This window comes from Vulpes lagopus, chromosome 6 (assembly GCF_018345385.1).
Source record: "Vulpes lagopus strain Blue_001 chromosome 6, ASM1834538v1, whole genome shotgun sequence".
NCBI classification, from domain to species: domain Eukaryota; kingdom Metazoa; phylum Chordata; class Mammalia; order Carnivora; family Canidae; genus Vulpes; species Vulpes lagopus.
In genome coordinates this window covers 96,506,534-96,532,031 of record NC_054829.1, presented here as the reverse complement: position 1 = coordinate 96,532,031, position 25,498 = coordinate 96,506,534, and the positions used below count along the sequence as shown (strand labels likewise).

General features: G+C 34.1%; 1 protein-coding gene across 8 annotated transcripts in view; it reads right to left on the bottom strand.

Annotated features, from left to right (window-relative positions):
• Positions 1-370: 370 nt before the first annotated feature.
• The window catches only part of RAP1GDS1 (Rap1 GTPase-GDP dissociation stimulator 1), a 152,188-nt gene continuing 127,060 nt past the window's right edge, over positions 371-25,498 (bottom strand). For 7 of the 8 annotated variants that reach the window (XM_041758850.1, XM_041758849.1, XM_041758846.1 and 4 more), the window contains 8 exons: positions 19,243-19,386; positions 18,648-18,779; positions 17,102-17,236; positions 15,817-15,942; positions 14,713-14,852; positions 9,370-9,496; positions 5,485-5,613; positions 371-1,031 (listed from right to left, as the gene is read on the bottom strand). In XM_041758850.1, coding sequence (XP_041614784.1) covers positions 904-1,031; positions 5,485-5,613; positions 9,370-9,496; positions 14,713-14,852; positions 15,817-15,942; positions 17,102-17,236; positions 18,648-18,779; positions 19,243-19,386 — 1,061 coding nt within the window. In that variant the 3' untranslated portion in view covers positions 371-903. The remainder of the gene's footprint in view (positions 1,032-5,484; positions 5,614-9,369; positions 9,497-14,712; positions 14,853-15,816; positions 15,943-17,101; positions 17,237-18,647; positions 18,780-19,242; positions 19,387-25,498) is intronic. The other variant, XM_041758847.1, reaches the window with a different exon arrangement.

The window sequence follows — 25,498 nt, the reverse complement described above, 5'->3', positions numbered from 1 at the left end:
AACTGCCACAAAAAAACAAAAAAACCCACAACAAAACCTCTACAACCCACCCTCCAATGAGCTATACTCAATTTCTCAGTTGAAAACAAATGCCAAGTGAATATTTAAAGACAAGTGTTGGACAATGCTGATGTCAAAATGTACATATATCAGATTCTAAAATATAGGCCAAAAAACCCCCAAAAATATGTACTTAGTGTAACACATATTCTTCAACCCTTTAGTTTCATGCTGAAAAACACAAATATTTTCAATGTTAAGCTACAGATGACAGCGAATTAAATAAAAATTAAAAACCACAAGGAAGCCTTGCCAAGTTTGTGGCAATTTCAGGAGTCTACATAGTTAGGAAGAAGGAGAAACCATAGGGTAAAGAGTGAGAGCATTGGATTTTATTTAACTCTAGGTACCATGGGTTTGACATTAGTAGGTAAGACTAATGAATGAGCAGCCATACAGTTTTTTGGTCACTGTGCTTCCCAAGCACCAAAAAATGGAGCTATTTTTACTATTCAATTCCATCTTTAAAAGCTAGACAGATCCTGCTGCATTCTTGTTTGTTTCTAATTTACCAGTACATTATTATGTAGTTTTACCAAGTGTGAGGAGCAAGTCATTATGTAGTACCAAGTTTACATCATCATAGGACTACAACATGCACATTCTACTTAATGTAGCTCAAGCAACAGGAATACAAGAGAACAGTTATGGGTGGAGACTTGTTTTTGACAAATTCATGTTTACACTAACTATGGGTTTAGAAATCTTATTGGGCAGGTACCTACAGCAGTTCTTCAATTGGTACTGGAACATTACACGCATGCACAAGTGATATGGAAGAAGATGGAGGACAAAGGGGAAATCAGAGCTGGGATGATGCCATGTATCAGGGAGGGGCAGTTCTCAGCTGTCCACAGTAAGTCTCTGCTCTGTGAGAGAGGCCTGTTGGGCAACACTTTTGTTCTCATGACTGCGAAGTTTGGATACAACATCTAGAAAGGCCAAATCCTGTACTTCCTTGTGTAGAGATTCTGGAAGACAAAAACCAAGATAACAGATAATGCATCTGTTAAATTGTTCTAATGTTACTATACAATCTATTATATACCTAAATCTTACTATACAATACATATACCCAAAATGTTTACTTGGATGATACCAAGTTATAAAACTAGGAACAATTCTATAGTAGCTTAGAAATGTAAATGTCTTCATTAGAGATTAAAATAAATCAAGGGAACTTTACCTGCCATATTTATAGACAAATGTCAAGTTGTACAGTCTAAGTTTGATTAGAGTCATGAGTTATAATGAAACACAGGTCTTTGTATAATCTCAAGTTTCAGTTATATACTCCTTGACCCTATCAACAGTTCAAATATGAAGTCCAAAGACTTACAAAAAAAATCTTAGAAATTTTAGATCAGTTTCAAATTAATTTTCTGGTAAATGAAAAGGTTATACTTCATATCCCTTCAACAAATTTCTGTGACAATAGCTTTCCCTTTTAGATTTCTGATCTTCCTCCTTCTGGCTTTCTTGCTCTCTTTAACCTCAATTACAGGAAAATAAAAGACTCTCAAGACTTGGAGACTGTTAGATGAGAAAACTGACATCTAATAAGCTTAATGCAATCAGCATTCCTCAAACTGATATATTTAGTAAGTTGGTGAGGTCTAAAACTAGAAATAATGTTTTGAGTAGAAACAGAAAAATGCATCCTAAAACTCAGATGGAAGCTGAAGAGTCTGAATATTCAAAACAATCAAAAAATGAACAAAGTTGGAGGTCTCAAACTTTCTAATTTCAAAATCTACTCTAAAGCTTAATAATCAAAACAGTGTTGTGCTGAAATAAAGACAGAGCTTTAGATCAAGAAATAAAACAGCCCATATAAACAGTCAAAATATTTTTGACAAAGATGTCAAGACCATATGGAACACCTGGGTGGCTCAGCAGTGAGCGTCTGCCTTCAGCTCAGGGCATGATCCGGCCCCAGGATGGAGTCCACATTGGGCTCCCCACAGGATGCCTGCTTCTCCCTTTGCCTGTGTTTCTGCCTTTCTCTCTGTGTCTCTCATGAATAAATAAAATCTTAAAAAAAAAAAAAATGTCAAGACCAATAAGGAAAGGACATTTTTTTTCAGCAAATGGTGCTAGTGAAACAGGAGAGCCTTAAGCCCTTTTTTAAAATTTTTTTAAATTTTATTTATTTATGATAGGCACACAGTGACAGAGAGAGAGGCAGAGACATAGGCAGAGGGAGAAGCAGGCTCCATGCACCGGGAGCCCGACGTGGGATTCGATCCCGGGTCTCCAGGACTGCACCCTGGGCCAAAGGCAGGCGCTAAACCGCTGCGCCACCCAGGGATCCCCCATAAGCCCTTATATACAAAAATTAAGAGCTAAAACTCTAAGACTCTTGAAAAACTTAATGATATTGGATTTAGCAATGATATCTTGGATATGTATCAAAAACACAGGTAACAAAAGGAGAAAGAGAGATATTGGACTTCATAAAAATTAGAAACTTCTGGGTACCAAAGGATACTATCAATAGATTGAAAAGGCAACCCACAGAATGGGAGAAAATAAATGCAAATCATATATCTATTAAGGGATTAATATCCCAAAAATATAAACCTTTTCAACTCAACAAAAGAGTAACCTGATTAAAGTATGGGCTAAGGACTTGAATATGCATTCCCCAAAGAACCTATATAAGTGGGCAACAAACACAAGAAAAGCTCCCCGACATCACTAACCAGGGAAATGGAAATCAAAAGCAAAATAAGATAACACCTCATACTCATTAGGATGGTTATTATAGAAAAAAAGAAAGATTTAGAGAAACTGGAACCCATGTGCATTGCTGGTAGGAATGTAATATGGTGTAACCACTGTGGAAAACAGTATGGAGATTCCTCAAATAATTAAATATAACCATTACTGTATGATAGAGCAATTTCACTTCTGTGTATATACCCAAAATGACTAAAAGCAGGGACTGAAAAAATACTGTGTACCCATATTTTCATAGTGGTATTATTTATAATAACCCAAAGGTCCATTGATAGATGAATGGATAAACAAAATGTGATATATACATACAATGAGACTTAAGAAGGAATGCAATTTTGATGCAGGCTAAAACATGGATGAGCCCTGCAGACATTATGGTAATGAAATAAGACACACAAAAAAAGAATATTGTGTGATTCCACTTATACGTGGTACCTAGAGTAGTTAAATTCATAGAGACAGAAAATAGAATACTGGTTGCCAAAACCTAGGAGAATGGGTGATTGGGGAGTTATTTTTTAAAGGGTACCGAGTTTCAGTTTGGGAAGAAAGAAAGGTGGTGATGGTTGTACAGCAATGTGAATGTACTACTCTGCCACTGAACTGTACATTTAAAAATGGTTATAAAAATGAAATAAATAAATATGGTTACAATGGTAAATTTTATGTATATTTTACATTTAAAAATGCCTCAATAACAGTCTTAGCAAGGAAACAAGACATAAAGAAGCTGCAAATGGGAATTTTAGAACTCAAAACTATAGTACTTGAAATAAAAACATAGTGTATAGGCTCAACAGCAGAATGGAGGGGACCTAAGAAATCAGTGAGCTTTAAGACAAAACAATAGGAATCACCCAATTTGAACGAGAGGGAAAATCTGAAAAAAATGAACAAAACCGCAGAAGCCTGTGGGATATAACTAAAGATCTCACATCCATGCCATTAGAGACCTGAAAAGAGAGGAGAAATAGGGCAGGGCTGGAAAAGTACCTGAAAATTTTTTTCCAAATTTAGTAAAAGAAATAAGCTACATACTCAAGAAGGTGAACATACTTGAAACAGGATAAACCCAAAGAAGTCCATGCCAAGACACATGACAGTCAAGCTTGAAAAATTAAGAAGAAAAATCTTGAAATGACACTTTACCAACAGGGGGAAAAAATAGGAATACTGGATTTCTCTTAAGAAACCATGGAATTCCAAAAGAAAGTGGCACATTTTCCAACTGTTGAAAGAAAAGAACTACTGTCAACCCAGAATTCTATACCCAGAGAAAATATTTTTCACAAATGAAGGGGAAGCCTGGATATTCTAAAATAACAGAAAACAATCTGTCACTAGCAGACCTTAACCAAAAGAGTGGCTAAAGTTCTCTAAACAGAAAGGGAGTATTTGAAAAAAGGAATCTTGGAATATCAGGAAGGTGGTAGATAGATAAATATAGACTTTCCTTCTTTCAAGTTTTCTGTATTATGATTGATGGCTGAAAACAAAAATTGTAACAATGTCTAATATGTTTCTAAATGTATATAGAGGAAATATCTGAGATAAATTACAAATGAGGGAGGATAGTGGGAATAATTGCTATATTTATATCAAATAGAGTTCAGAGGAAAAAAAATTATCAAAACAGAGAGGAACATTACATAATGATAGGTCAATCCCCCAGGAAGACAATAGCAATCCTAAGGGTGTATATATCTACCAGAAGACCTGCAAATATGTGAAGTAAAAACTGACAGAACTAAAAGGAGAAACAGACAATTGCACCATTATTGTTGGAGACTTCAACACCTCTCTCTCAACAACTGACAAAACAATTAGTCAGAATATCAATATATTCTGTTTGCTAAGAATATAGCAAACTCAATTCCACTACCAACAACCAAAAGAATCTAAGTGACATTTAAAGAACACTCCACCCAATGACAATAGAATACACATTCTTTTCAGTATCCATGGAACATATACCAGAATATTCCAATGATTTCTTGAACAAATTCCTTAGCTAAATTCATGATACACAAAATGAGAACTTGTTCTTTGTATAAAATATTTTGGAGTCAATGAGATTTACATGTATTAATTTTTAACATTGATTTTTGCCTATTTGCTACATGACACTATTTAAGATTTTTTAGTTTTATTTTAGAGATAGAGAGTGTGTGCAAGCAGGGGCAGGGAGAAAGAGAATCTCAAGCAGACTCTGTGCAGAGCATGGAGCCTGATGCAGGACTCAATCTTACCACCTGGAGATCATGACCCAAGCCAAAATCAAAAGTTGAGTGCTCAACTGACTGAGCCCCCCCAGGTGTCCCATGATACTTTTATTAGTATAGTGAGAATCTTTTGGGAATATTTGTAAGTAAAAGTAATCCTATATCCTCCATAATTTCTAATGCTTTTAAAACCCACAGCCACCATTTACTACTATTTTAAGATTTTATTTATTTATTTGAAAGAGATAGCAGAGGCAGATGGAGAGAGACGGGGGCAGGCAGCCTTCCCACTGAGCAAGGAGCCCGGTGCAGGGCTCAATTCCAGAATCCTGGAATCATGACCCAAACCAAAGGCAGCAGTTTAACCAACTGAGCCACACAGGTGCCCCCATTTACTATTATTTTATATTTAACATCAACCATATGTTGATAGACCTCAAATGATAGAAGAAATACTTACCAGATCCCATAAGAGCACAAATCAGGACCATGGAATTATATTTGATTTCAGGAGCACTTCTTTCATCTTCCAGCAGTCTGTGTAAAATCTGTACAAGTTTAGCACTTTCTAGATCTTTCTCAGCAGTGCCTAGAATAGGAAACAAAGTATCAGTTGTGTCTGTTTATAAGCCCAGTGCAATGTGGCTAAACACTGATTGCTTTTCTAGAAACTGACCATATAAAACTCTCCAAAAGGGACTGATATATAACGATGACTTTGAGATAGAATATTAAATTCAGACCTTGTTAAAAAAAAAAAAAAGTAGAGTTAAATTTCAGCAGATATTTAGTTTAAGCTTAAAGGGAATATTTTAATATTAACCAGGCAATTAAAAAGTCTTTATTATGAAAAATGTTAAACATATACAAAAGCAGAAAAGATTATATAATGATACACTATTTACTAATATCTTCGAAAACTATGGCCAATCTTGTTTCATCTATCTCTACTTTCATTCACCTACTCTCACCCATCCCAAATTATTTTGGAGCAAACTGTAAAAATGACAGTTTCTTCCATATGTATTTCAGTATGTATCTTTAAAAGATGAAGACTCTTAATGCAATTCCTGTTGAATTCCCAGAGGATTTTCTGTAGAAAATCTTTAAGTTTATAGTAAAGTTTATATGGAAAGCCACAGGCCCTAGAGCAGGTAAATAATCTTGATAAAAAAAGAAATAAAGTAGGAGGAATTCTTCTACCTGATGTTAAGCTTAAGCTCACTACATAGCACAGTTATCAAGAGAGTGTGGTACTGGTAGAGACAGAGAACCCCAGAAATAGACCCACACATATATGTTCAAATGATTTTTTAAAAAGATTTTATTTATTCATGAAAGACATAGAAAGAGAGGCAGAAATACAGGCAGAGGGAGGAGAAGCAGCCTCCATGCAAAGAGCCTGATGTGGGACTTGATCCTGGGAATCCAGGATCAGGCCCTGAGCCAAAGGCAGACGCTCAACTGCCGAGCCACCCAGGTGTTCCAAGTTCAAACGATTTTTGATAAAGGTACAAAATCAATTCAATGCAGGAAAGATAGCCTCTTCAACAAACAGTACTGGCATTTCCTCAGACAAAAGAAAAGAATATAGAAAAGAAAATAAAGCAGAAGGAAGGAAGAAGAAAAAGAAAGAAAGAAAGAAAGTTGCCCTAAATCACACACTTTACACAGATATTAATTCAAAGTGGATTATCCACTTAAATGTAAACTATAAAGTTTCTAGAATATATGAAGAATTTCCAACTTAATAGTTAAAAAATTAGAAAGTGAGCAAAAAAATCCATAGGTATTTCACCAAAGAATATATACAGATGGCAAATAATGATGAACATCTTTTCATATGCTTTTCATATGCTCTAATTTTTCCATTAGAAAAATGGAAAAACCATAATGAGATATGCCTACACAGCTATCGGAGTGGCTAAAATTCAAAACAGTGACAATACCAAATATTTGATGAGAATGTGGAAAAAACTAGATCGTTCATACAGTGCTGGTGGGAATGTAAAATGGTATAGCCATTCTGGAAAGCAGTTTGAGAGTTTCTTTAAAAATTAAACATATAGTTACCATACAACCCAGCAATTGCACTCCTAGGCATTTATCCAAAGAAATGAAAATTTATGTTCACATAAAAACCTACGCATGAATGTTTATAGCATTTATTTATTTTTAAAAGCCCCAAAGTAGAATCTGCCCAGATGTTTTTTGACAGGAATGGTCAAACAAACTATGGTATGTACATACCATGGAATGCTATTCAGCAATAAAAAAAACCATTGATACACAAAACAAATTGGAAACTATGTTGAATTAAGAAAACCAATCCCAAAGGCCACATACTGTATGATTCCACATATATAACATTTTAGAAATGAAGGACAGATTAGTGGTTTCCAGGGATGAGAAACAAGGTAAGGGGTAGAGGGAGGAGGTAGGTGACTACTATGGTTATAAACGGAGAGATTCTTGTGGTGTTAAACTATTCAGTATCTTGGCTGGGGTGGTTGATACACAAACTACACATCCTAAAACTGTATAGAGCTAAACAGATACACAAATGAGAACAAGTAAAACTGGGGAAATCTGAATAAGACTGGTAAGTTATATCAGCAGTTGAAATATTATGTATAGTTTTGCAAAATGTTACCATTGGAGAGACTGGGTAAAATATACAAGGGATCACTGTATTATTTTTTACAACGGCATGTGAATCTACAATTATCTAAAAAGAAAAGACTCAAAAATGTTGCTTTAATACTATTATCATACAAAAAAATTTAATTCCTTAATATCAAATAGTCTAAGGAAACAAGATTGGAAAAATATGGTTTTCAAAGTATATTGTGCATTAAAAAGATGGTATGGATTTATTTTTGTATCCTAAGTCAAGGAACCTAGGAAATATTAGGTAACAACAACAAAAATGTATGTATCATAATTTATATATTCTATGGTAAGGTGACCAGACTGAGGCAAATGCTTAGGTATCAGGAAGCTAATGAAATTATAACTTGTTTGGAAGATATTGGCACAAAACCAGATTCATCCCAGGCTGGGTCATCAAGCATATTCTGAAACTGCCTTATCACTTTAAGCCACTTAAAATCAGGCCATGAACTCAGTTTGGTATTCAATATCCTCACCAACACTCTGCCTTTTATCATAGCTCCCCCCACTGACTCCCCATGATGGCTGGACTTGTAAGCTGACTCTATTCAAACCATGTGTGAAGTCATGGCTAATCCAGGACTTGAACTGACCTCCAAAGCATCTCTAACTATAGACCAAAATCAGTAAGAATAAGCATGTGTTCTTGAAGTCTTTTATCTTTAAAATTCAGAAAAATTTTACATCCTACTCATACCAAGGATTTTTTAAAAAATTGTTTTAAAATTCAAAACCCTTTAAGACAACAAAAATTTGAATCTCTCATACCTAAAATCTGAGTAAATGTGACTCTAGAGAAAGACAGACCATGTTTATCTTTTGGTTCTCCCTTGGAATAGGGGTTGGTGGGTCCAACTGCCACTGTGTGAGAATTATGGACATAAATCATCAGTGGGAATTAACAGGTGATTGTTAACAGTATTTACCTAAATAGCTTTGAACTGTATAGGACAAACCTACTAAGTCTATATAGTCCTCCATTGTATAAGGCAGCCTCAGGCCTTAACCACAGGCTGTGTGACTGTCCCCAACTATCTATATCAGAGACTTGTTCCTGGGACAAAGGTTAGTATCTATAAGCTAGATGCCTATGAATTAGCTTCTCAAGAACTCTGACCAACACGGATGCTATATGCTAGAAAGACACCAGCTGAATTATTTAAACTCTGCTTTGGGGGAATTTTGAATGTAAAACACACAGAAGAATGACACAGAAGGTAAGAATTTAGAATGAGGACAATACTATAAAGCAAGAGAAGCCACGGTGACAGAAGGAGATAAGCAAGAGAGAGACTCAGTAGTAGAGATGGAAGAGAAGGTCGGGTCACTGGAAGGGTAGCAGACTCTAAACTTGCTGTTGTATTCTAAATATAGTTTCATTTCTCTGTGAGGCCTGCTGAAATGTTTTGTGTTCACTAAGTGCCTATAACTTGAAATAACATTTGAGACAGAACTTTAAAAAGAGTTAAGCATTGGCCTAAAAATGTTGCCAAAAGTAAAAGCTGAGATGGCAATCTATAGAAAATGATTTCCTATATATCAATCTATAGGTGCAGACACATGCTGGCAAAATGCTTCCAGTCAAGGTTTTGTTGACTTCTATTCCACTCCTGTGCTTCATTTCATCCAAGATAAAAATAGGAGAAAATAAGTTTGACACTGGGGTACTTACCCAACTCTAAAGCTGCTATTAGTGCCAAAGCAACAAGGGCTTCATTCTGCATTATTACATGTTCACTAGTTGCCATGGTAACTAGATGCTTGACGCCACCACTCTGTACAATGGTTTTAATTACATCCTACAATAAATAAATATCACAGGCTTATAAACTTTAATTTTAAACATAAAGAAACAGCATTATAGTCAGTCAATTCATTGTTAAGTTGAGTGCTTTGCTGACAGTGTCCTGTATGAATCATTACATTTAACCGTAATTTTTTTCTTCACAGAAGAAAAGGAAAAAGCTTTTAGCTTTAAATAAATTCATCAAAAGATGACAACTTAAATTACCTAAGTGAAAAAGACCACTGCAGTTCATAGCAAGGAAGAGAGTCCCAGAAGCTACCCGGCAAAAAAATAAAGTGTGATTGCCCCAAATGTTGACTTATTATGGAATGAACAGAAGAGAGTAAGATTTGGAATAACAAAATAAAGTCCTTCTTTCAAATTATTATTATAACAACAGGTAGTCGTTCTCCAGATGATCTAGGTAAAGTGTTTTTTTGTTTGTTTTTAAACTCTTACCCCGAATATACAGCTAAAGTTAGATTTTTTTAAAAAATGGTCACATTTATTTCTAGTATTCATTTTTGTTTTAATCTCAGTTTTGTTGCCTAAAAACTCTTGGATTAAATGTGATTTAGAGGAAAGTCTAAATTACAGAATTTTTAAAAGTAATTTTCTTTCACTACTTTTAATAATTTAAGTGCTGGGTGTTAGGTAGCCTGTCTGCATTAGCTTCAACAGTATAAAAACTAAGTGTAATTAGAAATATTTTTCAATTAGTTTGTGAAAATACACAAAAAAGGGTTTCCTTTATGCTTCTACCTTATATAATTTTTTTAAAAAATATTTTATTTATTTATTTGACAGACACAGAGAGAGCACAAGCAGGAGGAGTGGCAGGCAAAGGGAGAGGGAGAAGCAGACTCCCCGCTGAGCAGAATGCCTGACTTGGGGCTTGATCCCAGGACCCTGGGATCATGACCTGAGCTGAAGGCAGACACTTAACGGACTGAGACACTCAGGTGGCTAAATTCTAAATTTTAAAGAAAACTATTTATAGATAGTATCTTTGCTTTGAGATCAAATGCATTTAGAGATCAAACCCAGTACTAAGTTTTTATGGTGACTGTATTCTAGCATCTAACAAGCCTCTCTCTTAACCTCTTTTAGTAAGTGAGACACTGTCCTTTAAAGCCTTTTCTAATGAAGAGAAAACCTCCTAGTATACTGCTTACTTGGTGGGCATTTTATTTGAAACTTAAAATTTGTAAAGAATTTTATAAAAATCACAAAGGAACTTATTGAGTAAAGAAGACCACAAGAGGTTCATAGATACATATGTAGTCACCTAATGAAGGTTCTTGAACTATCATTTCATCCTTTATTTTGTGATTCACCCTGGAGAGTCCACTGTAGTAGAAGGAGCAGGTAATGAATGAAGAAGGCAACTGTATCAGAAGCCAATAGCTCCCTGTAAGTTCAAGCATAGCTCTCTCATAAAATGAGATGGTAAAGGAGCTATGAGGGAGAGAAAGAATCTCATGCAGACTCCACGCTGAGTACAGAGCTGGACACAGGGTTTGATTTCACACCCCTGAAATCATGACCTGAGCCAAAATTAAGAGTCGGGTGCTTAATTGACTGAGCCATTTTTTGGTGCCCCTCCATCTCACTTTTTTGAACAGGTATTGGAGAATTGCTCTTTAAAATGCCCACCCTCTCTCCTCTTATTTCAATAAATGTTTGTTGAATAGCTCCTCCATGGAGTTGCTTTGCCTGACAGAATGGGGGATAAAAGACAAATGAAGCATTGTTCTGTTATATGACAAAAAAGAATGATATTCATAGCAACCCTCTATGGAGCAACAACTACACACTGGACATTATACTGGGTAGCTTAGAGATATTAGCATATTTTTAGCCTCACAGAAAATCCTATTAGCTAGATATTATCTGTAGTTAACAGAAGAAGAAACTGAAGCTCAGATTAAGTTATGAAATTTGGCCAGTGATTAAGTAAGTGATAAAAAAAAAAAAAAAAACCAACATTCAAATCCAGGCAGTCTATCAGTTCCTTGTTCTTCACCATTTGTTGTCTATGCAAAAGTATATGTACTGAATTCATGACAGTGCCATATATAGGCAAGCACAATGTGCTCTATGGAGGCTCTCTGAATATATTTTAAAGTTATATTGTAAACTTCAAGATATTAAAACAAAAAGGTAAAAGGTTATTAGCACCACTCCACAGAGCAAGGTTCATCTGGAGAATTACAAATAATTTTAGCCATTACACATCTACAAGTAATCCAGAGTTAACTTTTCTGAAACCATTTCATTTATTAAATTGTAGAGATACACAGGAAGACATTTTTCTGGGAAATCCTTCTAAACCCTATATATATCTGTAAAATCTCCAAAAATTTTAGACATACTTTATAATGCTTTACAAAGTTTTAAATGATGTATTATTTTGTAATCCTATTTCTCAAGGAGTTTTCTTATGGAAAGCTAAATTTTGGAACATACACAACCAAGGCAAATTGTCTATGTAATAGTCTCACATGTTCAGCTTTGCCATTAATAATTGAGATAATCCAGGTACAAATTTTGTTGAAAACTCTATAATGTTGACTACAATGTAATGGTCTGAAATAGGCTTAAATTCAAGATAATTTATAACATAGCCACTGAATCACCTAACAAAAATTTTCTTTCTCAACTGTGTACCATCAAAGACCACTTCTCAGTATAGGAATTAAATGTTAGATATATGAGCAAATGACTAAATAAATTTGTTTGAACTACTTTTTAGCTTGGCAATTGAAGAATGTTCTACTCTTAAGAAAAGTGGTTTTGACATGAGGCAGTTTTTATATTCTAGTGTAGAAGCAAACTGTACTTTTCTGTTTTTGATACCTACAATACAGAACGTCCAGCTAATTGCTAAAAAGCCCTAGCCTAGGGTACTCTTTCGAGGGAAGATGTGAATTTACCTATTGGCACAAGTGCAGGAATGCAGTGTATATGGCTGAGATGACTAAGCTAGTGTGAAACGCTGTGAGTCAGCGCAGACTTTCAGAGGGTTGGACTGTAAGACAGAATTCAGGGTGACTTTAAAAGGAGTAGGATCTTCAAAGTTTAAAAATAACACAAGGAGAGAACTATAATTCACAACAGTTGGTTAAGGATCTACAGGGATGTGACTAACTTGTACCTAGTGTTTAAAAGCTTATTCTAGAGCAGCATTTTCCGAAGTATGTCCAGTGGAATGTATTTAATAAATGCAACCTGTAAAAAAGCCCCATTGTCAGATAGTTTGGGAATCAGTAGATTAAATAGAGTTAAGGAAGTTTTTTTTAGAGTAGTACTAATGTGTGCTGTGAATTCCAAAGGCAAGGAAAGAGCATGAACTACTTCCCTAACTAATCTGATCATATAACCTTTACTCTTTGTGGAATATTTCTTGGGGTTATTATCAATAGAACATATTCTGAGAACTGCTTTGATTCTCAAAAGGAACCACTGATTCCACTTTAATGTTTGTGAAATTTAAAACTAAGAGTTCTAATCTGGAGCTCACCGAAGGAACACCCCTTCTGTTCTGATCATTAAAGTATGCATATCAAGGTTCCTATTGCTGCTTAGCAGCAGTATACACCTTAATTATAGGGAAGATATGCAAAAAAACACAAACCAAAACCAAAACCAAAAAAAAAAAGCCTATAGTACTGAACTGTAAACATACAGTTGTTATAATATGACCATGAAATTATAATTATCATTCAAATTGTATCATTTCAAATTGTTTTTTGTTACACATATACACACACACACCCCTAGAAAGGTGCAGTGCCCATACTATGGTGCCCTGTTTCCCTTGTCTTTTCAAAACACCTACATGACTATAGATGCTTAATGGGTGCTTGAAAGCCATTTTTTGGTGGGGGAGATGAGGGACAAGGAAACCTGTGATAAATATTAAAAGAAAAGCCTTAAAACCCTCAAATATCAATTTTATATAGCAACTGAAAAAGCTCTGGCTCCAAGATTTGGTTAAGAAGTTGTGATGCATTTTCTCATGGACATAAGTGAAATGGCCAAAAGGCTCACTTTAGAAAACAGTTATAGTAAAATAAAAGGTATAGAATATAGATACTAAATCAGCTGCTAACCTGCTGACCTGGGTTCCCACCACTGTGCTCTTTAAAACAGTTCATTTGCTCATTCATGTATTCATTCACTTAACAGAGGTTAGCGACCACATGTCAGACACATGCCAGGCTGGACACTGCTCTGAGAATGGATTTCATCCAACTTTGTGAGTTCAGAGCATCATATACTATCTAGATATCATTTGATTTCTTAATATCATTAGCTAGCTTGGTCATTGCCTAGTACATAGATGTTTGACACTAAGGGTGGTGGTAAAAATAACACCTGCAACCTCTACAACAACTCCATTTACTGAGTGCTTACTATGTCCCAGGTACCAGTTGAGCACTTCGTATATGTGATCTCATTGAATTACTCTCACAACACTTAATTTTGGGTATTATCTCAGGTTTAATATATTGAGATGTGAAAGACTTGACCAGGTAAGTAGCAGAGATAAAATGTGAACTCCTCTGATTCCAAAGCTTACTCTTAACTATTACACAATAGAACTAAATACAAAAGCTCAATCTTCAATTACTTTTTCAGGATTGTGCCTCACTTTACGGTGTTTCACAGATACTATGGTTTTTTTTGTGTGTGTTTTTTTTGTTTTTTTTTTTTTTTTACAGATTGAAGGTTTGTGCAACATTAAGCAAGTCCATCAGTGCCATTTTCCCAACAGCATTTGCTCGCTTCATTGTCTGCATCACATTTTGGTAATTCCCACAGTTTCAAACTTTTCCATTATTATACTTACTATGGTTAACTGTGATCAGTGATGATGAATCAGTGAAAGCTCAGATGACAGCATTTTTTAGCAATAAAGTATTTTTTAATTAAAGTATACAAATTATTTTATTAGACATAATGTACACTTAACAGAATATAGTATAAACACAACTTTTATATGCATTAGGAAATAAATTCATTTGACCCACCTTTTTTTTTTTTTTTGCAATTTTTACTTTATCACAGCCCTCTGGAACAGAAACTATGATATCTGAGGTCTATCTGTAATGTATTTATATATACATATGTAAAATGCAAGCTTATGATATGAGATCTATGATACAGAGTTTCCAAAAAGGCCACTTGCATGTTTTTTAGTGAAGAGTCTTCACTGGAACTTACTTTTGATTTACTGTGTCGAATGAGGGCAGACAGCAGTCTGTTGGACTCCCCCATCACACCAGCATGATCTTTGGCTTCGCACCATTCTACCAAACGCTCCACTAATTTAACATTCTTTCCCAGTTGTTCAGCAGCTTCTGCTATAGGAAAGAAGTCAAACCACACAGGAAACAATCACTGATAAGCAACCAAGTTAACAACTGGTAAAGATGTAAGAGTGTGAAAGAAAATTGTATATATATCCATCTAACACAACACAATGATTAAGCAAGAACTGCAAATACTCTGTATCTGATGGACTAGTTAGCTTTTTCTACAAAGCTATAGACTTTCATACAAAACACAAAAATACAAAACAGTTTTATATTCTTATAGTTCAGCCTGGTAGTCTGCTAGTACTCTGGCAAACTGTAACAAAGGGTATTAGAAGGACTCTGAGAAATCAATACAGAGAAAGGTTTAGAATTTAGAAATAAGTAAACAAACAATTCATTCCAAGGAGTGGTTTTCACTGTTATTTCTATAAACAGAAAAAATGAACTCTCTGTTCCCAAAACAAATTTTTAAAAATCTTGTGTTAGCATACCAAAACATAATTTTTAAGACAAGGTAAAAATGGTATGAAACTCTAAAACAGGAGATCCCTGGGTGGCTCAGCAGTTTAGCGCCTGCCTTCGGCCCAGGGCCTGATCCTGGAGACTCGGGATCGAGTCCCACATTGGGCTCCCTGAATGGAGCCTACTTCTCCCTCTGCCCGTGTGTCTCATGAATAAATAAATAAAATCTTTAAAAAAAGGAAAAAAAAGAAACTCTAAAACATAAAAACCCTTAACTGAAAAAAAAAAAACAAAACCTTTAGAACTGCTAATAAATCAACATAAAGCCAGGATTATATGTACAATAGAGATACAATATAATTTCCATTTAAATTCAATTATAACAAGCATGGAAATTAATGGAGTTATAAAATCAATCTCTTTTTGTCTTTTATTTGCCATTTATTTTTATGATTACATAATTCTGAAAGCTAAAAACACGTCTTTTTCAACTAAGGCACACTGACTATCATACTAAAAATGTACCTTGTGAAAGCATTTCTTTTACCTTGTGCATCTATTAACATTCTTAATGTTCCCAAAAGTTTGAACTGAACTGGAGGCATTTCAGACTTAAGGAATTTCAAAACTGCCTCGGTGACTCCAGCTGATAGCATCTTTGCTTTATTTACAACTAGAGAGAGACAAAGAGAGACTATGGTTAAAATGGTACTAGCATTCTTGATGATAGTCATTCAATTCAATACACATTTGTTGTCTTATTATTATTATTTTTAAAGATTTTATTTATTTATTAATGAGAGACATGCAGAGAAAGAGAAGCAGAGACACAGGCGGGCTGCCCCGTCTTACTATTTTAAAGGCCTCATGTTACATTTTTCTACTTAAAAGCAGTCTTGTGGGGCACCTGGGTGGCTTGGTGTTTGCAGGGAGCCTGCTTCTCCCTTTGCCTATATCTCTGGTTCTCTGTCTCTCATGAATAAATAAATAAAATCTTAAAAAAAAATAAAAGCAGTCTTGTTACTTTTCTGTTTATTTAAGAATAGGACTGGGGATGGGAGATAATTATCCTGTTTGTTTATAGGAATATAACACACAAAATCATACATACTGGCTTTTTAAACCTATCCTCAAAATACTTAACAATTTGTAAAGGAAATCTGACCTTGTTATCTTCTTATTTACAAAATAACACAATTCTTCAACTTTAGTAATGTTTCTTTTTACCTCTGTCCTTGACCCAGCTGTATTAATATAGATGTTCTAGAAATTAATAAACAATATTAATCTGTTATCTGAATCAAACTGATTTCTTATAGATTGTATCTTCATACAGTTATACTATTTCACCTAATCAGAAATTTACTTTTAGAAAGTAGAATAATAGTTTTACCTCATGGCTCAGAGCATGAGGTAAAATCCAAAGACTTTAATCCTGCGACACATTAAAGCTATTTTTAAGAATTATGTCTGCTTATAGAGGAAAAAGAAACCCTGAAGTCATTCTTTTAGGGGACTCTGTTAATTGATGCCATTATCTTACCTCAACTGAAGATGCTTAAAAGAGCTTAAGTATATAATATGATGAAAATCTAATTCACAAAAGGTAATTAATAGAAATATTTCATCTGAACAAATACAAAGATTATGTTTGTATAGTCTCAGAAAACCTATTTTGACATATGATCTCCATTTATTAGTAAGAAAAATATAAACAATTTGAAGACGTTTTTTTCTTGGTTAGGGTAGGTCTACAAAACACAGAAAATAAATACCTTCTTAAACAACAGATCTTACTTCTTACATAGTTGCCTACTATTCTTAAGTCTTACCTGGAATGGCCAGATTTCTGAGGGCACTTAATGCTGCATGCTGTACAGTTACATTTCCATCTTCTACATGTCTGTCCAGTAAATCCATAAGTTTTTCTACAATTCCATTGTCTACCATATGGATACAGTTTCCATCTGAATGAAACAAAAGCATTTTTTCTTTCCTCTTTACAAATATCTATAAATATTTTATAACAGTGATGCCTATCTATGACCTACATTAGAGAAAATGGAGCTACAAGGAAATAAAATGAATTCCAATGCTTTCTCCCATCATATTTATGAATTATTTTTTCTTTACTAAGAGGTCATGACAAGAAAAATCTCTAGCATACAATCTGATAATATATCAGAAGATATGTAGAAACCATATACTTAAAATATAATAGTTTTGACTTATAGTGAAGTATGCTTGAGTTCTGCCAATGTTATAGTGACAACAAAATACAGTCAGGGCTGATGTTTAAATTATTTTTCAATGACAATTTTTGAAACATTTATAAAGCAGAGAGAGTATTATAATGAACCATTCACTATTCCACATTTAGCTTCAACAGTTACCAATATTTTACTGTTCTTAATTACATCATTAAGGAGTGAATGATCATCCTCAAAAATAAAAGAGTAAAGAGGGAATAAGATATCCATTATACAGTTACACAGTTCACAGTGGAAGAAAATGAAATTAAAAACAAAAATAACCCATATTTCCTAGTCACAGTATAAGAATGAGTTTCTAGTTGAAGAGCAGGAGTTCCAGACTTCAGAAATGAACATGAAGGTCTGGTGCTTTGGAAATACTATTAAACCAAATTAAATATTCTACCCTAAACCAGAGGATTACTTACAGTTCAGTTTTGTAGGCATAAAGGTATAAACTAAGACACAATAACCCTATGAAGAATATTAAATTTAAAAATTATTAAATAAAAAAATCACCAGGCAAGAGAGCATACCCTCCTAGATTAAGTTGTGTATTAGAATGGGATTCACATTTACTGATATATAAAGTACAGAGTACTCAAAGAAGGACTTCATGATCACTGTTCATGATCTTTATACTACTAGAACTTAGTTAAATAGCACAAAATACATAATTTGTTATAACAATCACTAAGTATGGGCAGCTGGCTGGTTCAGTCAGTAAAGCATATGAATCTTGATCTCAGAGTAGGGAGTCCAAGCCCCATGCTGGGAAGAAGAGCTTACTGCCTTTGGCCCGGGGCATGATCCTGGAGACTCAGGATCAAATCCCACATCCAGCTTCCTGCCTGGAGCCTGCTTCTCCCTCTGCCTATGTCTTTGCCCCTCTCTCTCTCTCTCTCTCTCTCTCTTTTTGTGTCTCTCATGAATAAATAAATAAATATTAAAAATAAATAAAAATTTAAAAAATCACAAAATTTTCATATCTCTAAAAAATTAAGGTAGCGATATACTACCTATACTTCTGAACTGTTGTAGTTTTACTATGTGTAATGGCAAAGAAAAATAAAAAAAACATATAGAATATTTGATTTAAAAAGGGTGAAATAATATATATGCTTACCGTTTCTGGCAAAATTTGCAATTGCCAATGCTCCAGCAAGCTGTAGCTGGTGGTTATTTGATGGAATCCAGGACAGCACCCTTTGAAACACATTACCTTTTCCTCCTTCAAATAATTTCTGCATGGATTCATCTGGAGGTAAATGAAACAGGTAAGAGGAAAAGAATTAAGAGTAACAAATCCATATTCCTATGTGAATATCCAACTGGATAACTATGTGCGTCACAAATGATAATTCATAAATGGAAAAGTAATGACTCTTTTTATAATAAGCTTTTAGTACTGACTGGGAAAAGAGTTCAGGATTTTTCTAGTCTCAGTCCCAAGTACCCTCTAGCTTTCATTATTTTGGTGCCACAGCTGTCCTATGATATCTCTTTAAATATTGCAAGATAGTGAAGACTCATCTTTTCAGGTTCATTATCTCTAGTTCTCTCCATGATGCATTTCAGGTTTCAAAATCATCACATCAAACAGGATTAAATGAGGCAGAAAAATGAGAAAATGCCTATTATATATAGTGTTCACAAAAGAGACAATACATTTTTAAAAATCTGACAATCATGTTCTTAGATTGACTTAAACTATAACTCACCTCCAAGAAGTAGTAAAACCATTAGATCTGAAGCGGTTTTGAGCTCAGCAATATCATCCTCTTTGTCACTATCCACTTTCTGCTGAACAATCTCTAGTAGACACTCTACCAGGCCTGCTTCAACCAGCTGTAGTTTAATAGCATCTAAACAATATGTGAACAAAACAACCAAAACTTGAAATGAAATAAAAGTTCTATTATAAGCAATCCATTATGAAGAATTACAAGAAATAAAGAAAATGCATGATTTAGATAACATATCTTCAAAGATTTGAGTTTCAAAAGGATCTAACAGTGCAGCTTCTATTCTATACTTTTATTTCACTATTTTTTTACTTGGAATTAGGTCACTTTTTACAATGTCTGGCAGCACCTAAACTGATTCTCAGCTTTGAAGGGAAATGCTAGCACTCCACTGTTCTTCTACATATTATGCTCATGTTTAAAATACTACAGAATATTCACACCATTTAAAATAGAACACATATGCCTGTTTTAGAGAGTTAAAATGTATCCACTAATGGTGTTTGAATAGAAAGTTATTGAAAAGTAAAGAGCTATTAGTAAATTTCAAACTATGTTTTAAGTATATTTGGATTCATATTTGTATAGATATGATTTTTCTAAGACAGTTAATAAACCTACAACTTTCTGAACTTTAAAACTCAGGTTTTTTAAAAGGGCTTCAGGTTTTCATTAATTTGAAATTTTCTTGGGTGATGGATACATGGTGGTTCATTGTACTATATTCTCTCCATATCTGAATAGGTTTTAATTTTTCTTACTAAAAGTTGAAAGAATAAAATAACTTTTGAGCTTTCTGATGGATAACCAGCAATGTGAAGGCACTTTAACAGCAAAATTAATATCCTTATTATGTTGTTAAAATTTTTCCTCAGAGCAAGATCTAATCTTATCAAATTATTTGTTTATACACCCCTAATAATGTAAATATTTTATTAAGGACCTTAACTCATTGTAGATTTTATATTCATATCCATATCTGTCTTCCCCATTATAATAGATATTATATCTCTTTCATCCTTGTGTTTTAATCTAAACTGGTCCACCTAAATGCTTTGAGTATATATTATACTGCTTAAGATAAATGCAGATCAACTGACCTTAGAAACACGTGCTACACAGAAATTATTACATTTTATTTTTTAGTTGGATTTTATTTTAGTCATTGGTTACCCTAAGCTGTATATGTACCCATCTACAGCAATGGCAGCTTTAGGTTGTTACTTGGGAGAAACAAAGGCCTTTTTTATAGTTGACATTTTCTTTCAGGTAATTTTAAGATATAAAAATCAAGGCTTCTCCCCCCAGCCCCCCAACACCAGGATCACTGATATTCTTTAGAATACTATCTCAGAATACATAGAATATTCGACCTGGAATATTTTTTTAAAAGGTACACTTGCACTGTGCCATGCTAAAAGTAGGGCGTTTCCTTGGTTACAGAATGCTAGGGCTAGAAATGTGTGGTGACTAGAACTGAAAGCCATGATGAAAAAACCTTAAAATTCCTAAAAACCTTGAATTATACAACTCCCAATTTTAATGTCTCCTTTGCATACAGGGAAAACCAAGGATGATACTAAGGATAGTCCAGAAATAAGTTTTCAAAGGTATCATTCAATTTACTGCACAATTATAAAACAAAAGTGAAGGTGGTAACAGAGAAAACAGATATAAGAAAAACACTGTTATTTTGACATATTGTGAGAAAGGTTACAGGTAATTCTCTGGTATAAAACTGATAGAAGGTCATAATAAAAATTTCATTTGGCCAAACAACCAAATGAGATGAAAAACAAGTTTCTGCCTAAAGAATAGATCTAAAGCATTTAGAAAATTTAAAATGTGTCAACATTAAAGTTTACAGATCTCTCCTCTCAGTTTGACTGTAATCACATATATATGTGGGAGGCTTTAAGTAGCCTTATTAAGGAGGATCAGCAAGGCAGTCTGCCAAAGCAGACAGCCCAGCATACATCAGCATCATTCTGCCCAAGGATATCTATCTTTATAACCATTTGCATATATAGGTAAGTACACATACATACATATATTTTAAAATCTTTTCCAAATGGTGAAAAGAATGCATATATATAAACACATACGTATACATCTATGTACATATATATTTCAAAATATTTTCTAAATGGTGGAAAAAATGCTACAAATGCAGAAAAATGCATAATGTACCTATTACTTAATCAATTATTATGAAGTAAATAACCATGACCTCCATCTATATCAAGAAATTCATTGCCAACCTCCCAGGAAGCTCCTCTGTGCATTCCCTTTTCCTATTCGCATATTCCTCCCTCTATCCATCTCAAATCACTGCTCTGATTTTTATTTTATGGTAATCACATTCATACTTTTCCTTATTGTTTCACCAAATAAATAAGCATTCCTGAAAACTATAGTTTAATTTTACTTTCTTGAACTTTATATAAATGGAATCTTACAATACATATTTTTAGAGTTGGCTTTTTCATTTCACGTTTATAGGATTCATCTACACTATTGGCTTATTGTTGTCTTCACTCCTTTTCATAACTGTAAATTTTTCCATTATATGAATATACCATTATTTATTCTTCTGTTAATGGATATGAGTTGTTTCTAATTTTTCATCATTGTATGTAAATTTAAGAACATTTCTGCAATGGCTCCTGGCGAACATGTACACCAGGAGCCATTGCAGAATATACACCTGGGTATATTCTAAGAGCAAAACTGCTGGATCACATAGAATACAATCTCAAACCCAATAGATACTGTTTTCCAAATTACACCAATTTACACACCCACCAGCACTTAATGAGTTTCCACTGCTCCACACCCTCATCAACATTTGGTATTACTTGACCTTCTGATAGGCATATCATAGTATTTTATTGAGGTCTTATTTTGCATCCTGCTTATTAATGAGTTAAGCCTATTTTCATGTGTTTATTAGTTATTTGGATTTTATCTTTTGTTAAGTGCCTTTTAAAATCTTTTATGCATTTTCTCACTTGGCTTTCTACATTTTTCTTAATGATTTGTGGGAGTTTTTATAAATTATATACATTCTGTTGATTATGTCTGTTGTAAATATCTATCTTGCTTTCACTCTTTTTTTTTTTTTAAGATTTTATTTATTTGAGAGAGAGAGAGAGTGCATGCGTGCACACACAAGCAGGGGGAGTGGCAGGCAGGAGAGGGAGAAGCAGGCTCTCCACTGAGCAGGAAGCCTGATGTGGGGCTCAATCCCAGGACCCTGGGATCATGACCTGAGCTGAAGGCAGACACTTAACCGACTGCTTTTCACTCTTAATGTATTTTTGGTACCTTTCATTATTAAAAATGGAAGTTTTAGCCAAATTTATCAGACTTTTTCCTTTATGGTTAGAGATTTTTGTGACCTCAGAAAACTCCATACTCCAAGGCCATGACGTTTCTTTCTATCATATTTTTAAGGTATACTTTCTGGTTTTTACTTTCCCATTTGGGTTAACAATTTAGCTAAACTTTTTTTATACAGTATGAATTGGGGGTGTATATGTATCCTCAACTGTATTTTTTCCATATTCCCAGCACTGTTTATTGAAAAGACTTTTTTCCACAGTTTGGCAGTGACAACTTTTTTTCTCCAAATAAAATAAGCACCTATTAATGCATCCATTTGTTTCTTGGGTATTTTGTTCTACTGGCCTTCTCATCCTTGTACCAATAACATATCATCTTTTAATTATTTTGTTTTATCAGAATAAAGTTAGTTTTTCTTGATTAATCTTACTAGGGACTTACCAGTTTTATTTAGTCTTTCAGACTCAACTTTGGTGATTATATGCTTATATTGCATTATGTATTTTCTATTAATCTCAGCTCTTTAGATTTCCTTCCCTTTAAGTGTGGCTTTACCTACATCATGTAAGATTTGAGATATAGTACTATTTTCATTATTAGAAAATCTTCTAATTTCCAGGGCACCTGGGTGGCTTAGCTGGTTGAGCATCCAACTCTTGGTTTCATCATCAAGTCATCATCATTGGGTGGTGAGATCAAGCCCCAAGAGGCTCAGCACAGAGTCTGCTTGAGATTCTCTCCCTCTCCCTCTACTCATGTGTGCATTTGCATGGGTGCTCTCTCTAATAAAATCTTAAAAAAGAAAATTTTCTAATTTCCATCATGATTCTTCTTTGACCTCTGAGGTGCTGGAAGTATATTTTTTAATGTGTAAATATAAATGGATTTCCTAGTTATATTTTAATTATTAGACAATTCAGTTAAGTCAGAGAATATACTCCATAAGGTTGCAATCCTTTGAAATTTGTTAAAACTTTTTTATGACTCTACATGTTTTTTTTTTTTTTTTGACTCTACATGTTTTATATACCCTCCACAGTTCTGAATATTTCTGCTTCATATGTTTTGGGGTAATTACAACTTCCAGGTGAATTAGACCTTTCATCACCATAAAGTCGCCTTATCTCTTTGGAGTCTTTTCATCTTAAATTCTATTTTATCTGATATTAAAAATAACCATCTCAGCCTTCTTTAAGTTTGAATGATTGATTTATAAAGACTGGTTTATTGAGAGAGAGAGCACACGTGTGCACACATGTAAGCAGGGGCTGGGGAGGGAGGGTAGAAAGAGGAGAGAAGCAGAATACCCACTGAGCATGGAGCCTGACATGGGGCTCATCTCAGAAACCCAAGATCATGACCTGACCTGAATCAGGAGTCAGACGCTCAACTGACTGAGCCACCCTGAGTGATTTATTTTTAAAAATCATTTTATTCTCAATCTTTTAAATCTCCTTATATTTAATGAGTATGTTTTAAGAAGTATAGTTGATTTTTAAAAATTCAGTTGACAATAGGTGTTTTAATTAAAGCATGTAGGTCAAGTACATTTAATATAATTACTGAAATAGTATGTCTTAAATCTAATATACTTTGTATACCCTAGTAGTACCCCCTGTTCCATGTTCCTTTTTTTCCTCTTCTCTTCTGTTATTTATTTTTTTTAAAGATTTTCTTTATTTATTCATGAGAGACACAGAGAGAGAGAGAGAGAGAGAGAGAGAGGGAGAGGGAGAGGCAGAGACACAGGCAGGGGGAGCAGCAGGCCCCATGCAGGGAGCCCAATGTGGGACTCGATCCTGGGTCTCCAGGATCACGCCCTGGGCCAACGGTCGGCACTAAACCACTGAGCCACCCAGGGATCCCCTCTTCTATTATTTTTGGATTTAAGGTGTACTTAAAAAAAATCTTTCCATAAATCTATTAGTTTGGCAGTTATACATTGTTTTTAAAAATTACTTTAGTAATCACCTTAAAAATTGGTGGTGAACTTTCTCAGTTTTTACTCTGAAAATATCTTTATTTTACCTTTAGTTTGAAGGATGTTTTCATTGGGTTTAGAATTCTAGGTTGGCATTTATTTTATTTCAGCACATAGAAGATGTCTCATTATCATCTAGCTTTCATTTTTGGCTGGAAGGTTAACCATCAAACTGTTACTCATTTAAGATAATCTATTTTGTTCCTGGCTTTTTAAAAAAGATTTTTGTCATTGGTTTCTTGTGGTTTCAAGATAATGTATCTAGATGTAGATTTCTTTTTATCAGGTTTTAGATTCATTTGGGTTTTTGAATATTTGTTATTTTCATAATTTGTTAAATTCTCTGACAAAATTTTAAAAGATATTGCCTCTGCCTCCCCCACCACTTTTTGGAGCTCCAAAAAATGTGAGAGCTTCTCACTGTATCCTCTGTACTTTTTATCCTATTTTTATGTATATTGAGTACTTTGTCTTTATACTTCATTCTGGACTTCCTTTCAATCTATCTTCCAATTCACTGTTCTCTAAGACGATTATATTTAATCTGCTGTTAAACTCATCCATTAGGGTCTTATTTTGGGTTGTATTTTTTCAATCAGGAATTTCCAATTTTTTCCCTCAAATTTGCTGTCACTTTTAATAGTTTCTAGTTTCCTTCTAAAATTTTCAAGCTTGCATTTAACTCTTTGAACATAATAAGCATACCTATATTGAGTCAATGTCTAATAATTCCAGTATCTGGAGATTTGCTGTTGCCTGTTCTTTGTGCTGGTTCTGGCTTACAATGTCTCATCTCCTCATGTATCTGGTCCTTACTGATTATGTACTAGACACTGTATTTGAAAAATTATTTACTCTGGTTCATTCTTATTCCTATGGTGTATCCCTTAAGACTTTTTACCAAAG